The sequence below is a fragment of the Chinchilla lanigera genome, unplaced genomic scaffold (assembly GCF_000276665.1).
Source record: "Chinchilla lanigera isolate Chin_1 unplaced genomic scaffold, ChiLan1.0 scaffold00108, whole genome shotgun sequence".
Classification (NCBI taxonomy): Eukaryota; Metazoa; Chordata; class Mammalia; order Rodentia; family Chinchillidae; genus Chinchilla; species Chinchilla lanigera.
In genome coordinates this window covers 4,436,137-4,441,543 of record NW_004955509.1, presented here as the reverse complement: position 1 = coordinate 4,441,543, position 5,407 = coordinate 4,436,137, and the positions used below count along the sequence as shown (strand labels likewise).

The window sequence follows — 5,407 nt, the reverse complement described above, 5'->3', positions numbered from 1 at the left end:
AAAAAAAAAAAAAAAAAAGTATTGAAATAAGAGAAAGACATCTGCAATGCGGCATCTTCCATTATTTAAAATTCTAACATTCTTTTCCTCACAATTTTTTGCATTAATTTTTAAAACTTTATCTGTCCTGATTACTGAGACTTGTGGCTTACATCTACCTTTATATTTGGTGGGGGAGAGGGCAGGGTCTTCCTATGTAGTTGAGGCTGTGCCTGAACTCACTATGTAGCCCAAGCTGGCCTCAAACTCACAGCAAACCTCCTGTCTCAGCCTCCTGAGTGCTGGGACTACAGGTGCACACCACCATGCCCGCTATCCCTACATTTTGAGCCCAAAATGATGCCTTCACTTACCTCTCACTAGTCCCAGCCCTGCCACTGATCTAAATTTCCTTGCAGGGCATCTGTTAACCCCCAAAGTAACACTAGACCAAAGTTAGTATCCTCTGACAAAGAACCAAGATATCTAATCATACTCAGAAAATAGAGAGGGAACAAATCCATGTTTCAGGGAAGTATTTAAGAATGGCTTTGTTCCTCTCCCACCGAATGAACAGAAAGAACAATACTTAAAAGAAATTTAGGAAGCTAAAAAAAGAACCTTTAAAGTCCAGTAAGTTGGGTTTCTCTCCCATTGTTTACACAATACTTGTAGTTTGCAAAACTGTCTTTAACTAAATCCTAAATATATGTCCTTTCAATTACCAACACTATAGATAACATAAAATGAAAAGTATTCAGTAATTACATTTGTTCCTTAATATCTCAATTCAATACTTGAAAAAGCACAAGGTAATAAAATAAAAAGTTTGTACAGAAGAAGTCACCTGACTAATTTGAAGTTCCCTTTGGTCCCTGGAATGTCTGTAGGAAACTCATCAGGTGTACCACTTCCACATGACCTATAGCATTCTGGTCGAGGACAACTTGGGTCATCAAGTTTATAAATCTAAAAGTTTCAATGACAAATAAGATAGGGATTTGTTACCTGCACAATAGTGAAAGTTAAATAATTTCTGGTTTCACAGAACACAGCTTACCTTAGCATTAGCATATCCAAGCTTGATTGTAATGTTTCTTTCTAGTTCATTTTTGAACCTCACAGTGTGAACTCCAGAAATGGCTTTTACAACTGTGGATTTCCCATGAGCTACATGACCGATGGTACCTATAGACAACGTACAAAAAAATCAACTCACATGAATTCGATTACACCAAATATTTTTTCAGATACTGGTTTTTTTTTTGTTTCTTTTTTTTTTTTAAAAAAAGGGTCTCGCTATGCAGTTCAGACTGGCCTTGAGCTCACTTTGTGGCCCAGGCTGGTCTCGAACTCGCAACGATTCTCCTGCCTCAGCCTCCTGAGTGCTGGGATTACAGTGTGCGCTACCACGCCCGGCTCCAAATACTGTTAAGAGTAGAAAACTCAAAGGCATAACTCACTGTAAATATCAATATAAAACCAACAGTGACTTGAATTTTTCCTCCTATATATCCTTTCCCACTAAAAATTTGTTTTGATACAGAATAGAACTTTCCATGTAATTAACAATCTTATATTTAAAAACCATATTAAGCATATGGGTGTGATGATGGGCACTTGTAATCCCAGCCTTCTGGGAGGCTGAGGAAGGAAGATGGAAAGTTCCAGTCCTACCTGGACAATTTAGCAAGATCTTCTCTCAAAAATAAAAAGGGCTGAGGCTGTAGCTCAGTGGTGGATTGCTTGCTGAGCACATGCAAATACCTCCTTCGCCCCCTTGCCATCTCCAGTACAAGGAAAAAAACAAAGAAAAGAAACATTGTAATATACAGACTAAAGTAAGGAGGCAGCTTGAGCTACAAAAGTGAGTTTAAGGGCAGCATAAACTGCATAGTGAAACCTCCTCTCAAAATGAAAAAGAAACAAAAGAGGTATGAAAAAGCTGGGCATGGTAGTCCACACCTGTAATCCCAGCACTTGGGTGGCTGAGCAAGGAGGATCACCGAGAGTTCAAGGCTTAGCCTGAACTGCAGAGACCCTGTCTCAAAAAAAAGGTATGAGAAGCCCTGACACAACAAAAAGGAATTCTTGAAAACAGTAAAACAACCCGTTTACTTATAGTAATGCTATCTAGCACGGCACATAATTTATAGCATTTTCACATCCTCATGGTAGAGGATTTTTTTTTTTGAAACATCTCATTATGTTGCCCAGGCTGGACTCAAACTTACAACCTGCCTTAGCTCCCAAGTAGCTGGGATTATAAACGTGCACCATTGCGCCTGGGTGAATTTTATTTTTATCTAACTTTTACTGAACTATTTGTAGACTCAAAATGCCTAAAATTTACACTCAACATAACCTCTCCTCTAATGTTCTAGGTGCCAATTAAGGAAGAAAAAAAACCTTAATCATAGCTTCTACATTAAATAAAATTTTTATAAACTGCCCTTTCAGTAATCCTGTGTGACAAGTAGAGCTACATTTTCAGCACTTCCTTCAACTTCTGCCACAGGATTACATACTGCTTTATGCTATTAAATGTTCCATGTGTCTGTATCTTTTCTTCTCCTGTAAGCTGTACACAGCAGCGCTTTCTTTCACCCTGCCTGTTATGGTTGATACATTGTACCAACTTGAGTCCGGAGGCTTGCTTACATCCTGGGGGGAAAAGAACATGCCCTTCCTGTTCCGGGATGTTGTGCATTGTGTTAATTTGAGTTTTGAAGGTTAACTATGTGACTGAACAGCCGGGTCCTTACTTTGTATCATCCTGAGCCTAGGTAGGAGGACCTGGGCACGGAGATGACGTGAGTGCTAGGCGCCCCTGCATGGGGGTAGCCCGCTTGCAGTACAAGGGAGGAAAACAGGCTTGTTTCCCCGCCTTGTGCTCTTGCTGCTTTTGCTGTCTTCTGCCCGTGAAGTGCTGCACTTGAGCCATATAACCCTGCCTAGGAGCCGCCGGTTACAGACTGAAACCTCTGCAAACTGTAAGCTAAAGAAACCCTTCCTTCCTTAATTTAGGGCGTTGGGTATTTAGTGAGTTAGTTAGTTAGTTAGTATTTTTGAGAGAGGGTCTGGCTATGCAGTTCAGGCTGGCCTAGAACTCGCAATGATGCTCCTGCCTCAGCCTCCCGAGTGCTGGGATTATAGGTGTGCGCCCCCATGCCCGGTAGGGCGTTGGGTTTTATGTGTCAGCAATGGGAGAAAAGTTGAAAGATCTTTTTTTTTTTTTTTGTTTTTCTCCGGTACCGGGAACCGAACTCACGACCTTGCGCTTGCCAGGCAGGCGCTTTTGCCGCTGAGCTAAATCCCCAGCCCTTTTTTTTTTAGGTTTTTTCTCCGGTACCGGGAACCGAACTCACGACCTTGCGCTTGCCAGGCAGGCGCTTTTGCCGCTGAGCTAAATCCCCAGCCCTTTTTTTTTTAGGTTTTTTCTCCGGTACCGGGAACTGAACTCCCGACCTTGCGCTTGCCAGGCAGGCGCTTTTGCCGCTGAGCTAAATCCCCAGCCCGAGAAAAGTAATCAAACAGCGCCACAAAAAAAAAAAAAAAAAAATCTACTAGATGGTTTGATGCCGAGGGCTCATAAACAAAGTTCTGCTTTTGTTGTTATCTTTGTTATTTTCTGGGCACACAGTCTTACTGTGATGTCCAGGGTGCCCTCAAACTCTTGGGTTCCAAGGACCCTCCTGCCCCAGGCTCCCTAGGAGCTGGGACTACAGGTGTGCGGTGAGCTTCAACATCTATTCTTGAAAATTTAAATCCTCAATTATTACGCAAAAGGAGAGTACTTAGAAACCGGGTCTCCACGTTCCTTGTACCTTACCTATATTGATTGTGGCCTGTCTGCTGATAACCTCATGCGAAAGTGGCGTCAACTTGGTAACATCCTGCAGCAAAATATATTTACTTTGAAACGTTGTACACAGGCAAAGCCGAACTTTTCCCTCGAGCCGCGTTTGCTGTGCGCCGGCCGCGGCCGCCGGTACAGCTCCCCTCGTGGGAAGCAGCTTCCCCGCGGGCGGTTGGGGGCTCCGCCGGCAGTGCGGGCCGAGAAGCCCCCCGGCCGCCCCCCGGCCGCGGAGGGGAGGCGCCCAGCCCCGGAGCCCCGCTGCGCCCCCGCTGTCCCGCGCGGAAGGCAGCGGGGACACCCTGAGCCCAGACCCGCACGGGCGGAGACCTCGCTGGCTCTAACAGCTAGGCCTGGCCGAATCCCAGGCGCCCCGGAGCCGCGCGAGCACCCGCACGCCCGGCCAGCGCCGTGGCGTAAGGACAGGCGGCTTCGGCGCCCGGCTCCCTCCCCGCCATGCTCCCGGCACCGCGCCACTGCCCGGGCCCGACGCCGTCCCGGAGGCTCGGCCGTCCCTACTCCAGAGCTCCCTGCAGCCTCTCGGCGCGAAACCTTACCAAAGTGGCAAGATCCTGGCGAGAAAGGTGCGGCTGCCCCAGAGTCACGCCAGCCTCGCCCCCCGCCATCTTGTCCGGAGAGGAAGGAAGTCACTGAGGCCGCCGCCTGACGGGACAAAGGCCCCCGTGGACCGGGCGGAAGGTGGGGGCGGGGAGGCCGACCAGAGCCCGGGCCTGAAAAAAGGGATGACGGGTGCAGCCGCGGCCGCACTGTCCGGAGTTCTCCTTGCTTGGAGTTGTTCAGAGACTCTGTGCAGGCTTATTTAAAAACACCGTGCGAACATTCGGGATGTCTCTGTTACAGATTTGTTAGATACTTGAGCAGGCAACGCTGAGGGCAGCCCCGTAAAAGGCCCCATGCGAGGTGGGTAAGGCCGCGCGACACGCGCCTGGCAAGGGAGAAACCACTTCCATTTCCTGGGGGGTGGCCCAAGGAGTTTCTCGGAATCTAGGGCTCTTAGGGTGTAAAAGTAGAAAGAGGGGATATCCCATATTAATTAATTTATTTCCGATTTCAATAATTTAACAAGTCGAGGTCGGCTTGGGGCCCTCTTTGGCCTGCGCTGGACTCCGGGCCGGGAGGAAGCCTCCGGATGAGTTGGGCGCGCTCGTGTCGCCGCACGGTCGCCGGCGGGCGTGGGGGAGGGCGCCCTCGCGTGGCAATTTAGCGAATGGCTCCGCGGTACGGGGCTGCCTAAAGGGCCATGGGCCCTTGTAATGAGTGTGTTTAGAATGTTTTGCAACAGGTGGAAGCTAGGTGTCGTGAGTGTCCAGAGTTCTTTTTTTTTGTTCTTCGGTTTGTTTTGTCCTTAGGCGAGATCCAAGAAAACTCACTTCTTCAATGGAAAGATCATCTTAGGAGATCACTATTGGAGGGAATGGGGTGAAAAAATAATTTTTTATACTTTTTGTTGAGACAGGGTCTCACTATGTAGTTCAAGCAGGCCTTGAATTCACTGTGTAGCCCAGGCTGGCCTGGAACTCATGGCAACCCTCCTGCCTCAGCCTCCAGAGT

General features: G+C 47.5%; 2 protein-coding genes across 2 annotated transcripts in view; one reads left to right on the top strand and one right to left on the bottom strand.

The window, feature by feature from the left end:
- Eif2s3 (eukaryotic translation initiation factor 2, subunit 3 gamma, 52kDa) overlaps positions 1-4,500 on the bottom strand; it is a 20,776-nt gene extending 16,276 nt beyond the window's left edge. The window contains exons 1-4 of the mRNA XM_005407839.2: positions 4,393-4,500; positions 3,812-3,875; positions 1,040-1,167; positions 827-948 (exon numbers count right to left, since the gene is read on the bottom strand). Of these exons, the coding sequence (XP_005407896.1) occupies positions 827-948; positions 1,040-1,167; positions 3,812-3,875; positions 4,393-4,461 (383 nt within the window). The 5' untranslated portion in view covers positions 4,462-4,500. The remainder of the gene's footprint in view (positions 1-826; positions 949-1,039; positions 1,168-3,811; positions 3,876-4,392) is intronic.
- The window catches only part of Klhl15 (kelch-like family member 15), a 61,313-nt gene continuing 58,162 nt past the window's right edge, over positions 2,257-5,407 (top strand). The window contains exon 1 of the mRNA XM_013506294.1: positions 2,257-2,972. The gene's annotated coding sequence lies outside the window, so the exon portion shown is untranslated. The remainder of the gene's footprint in view (positions 2,973-5,407) is intronic.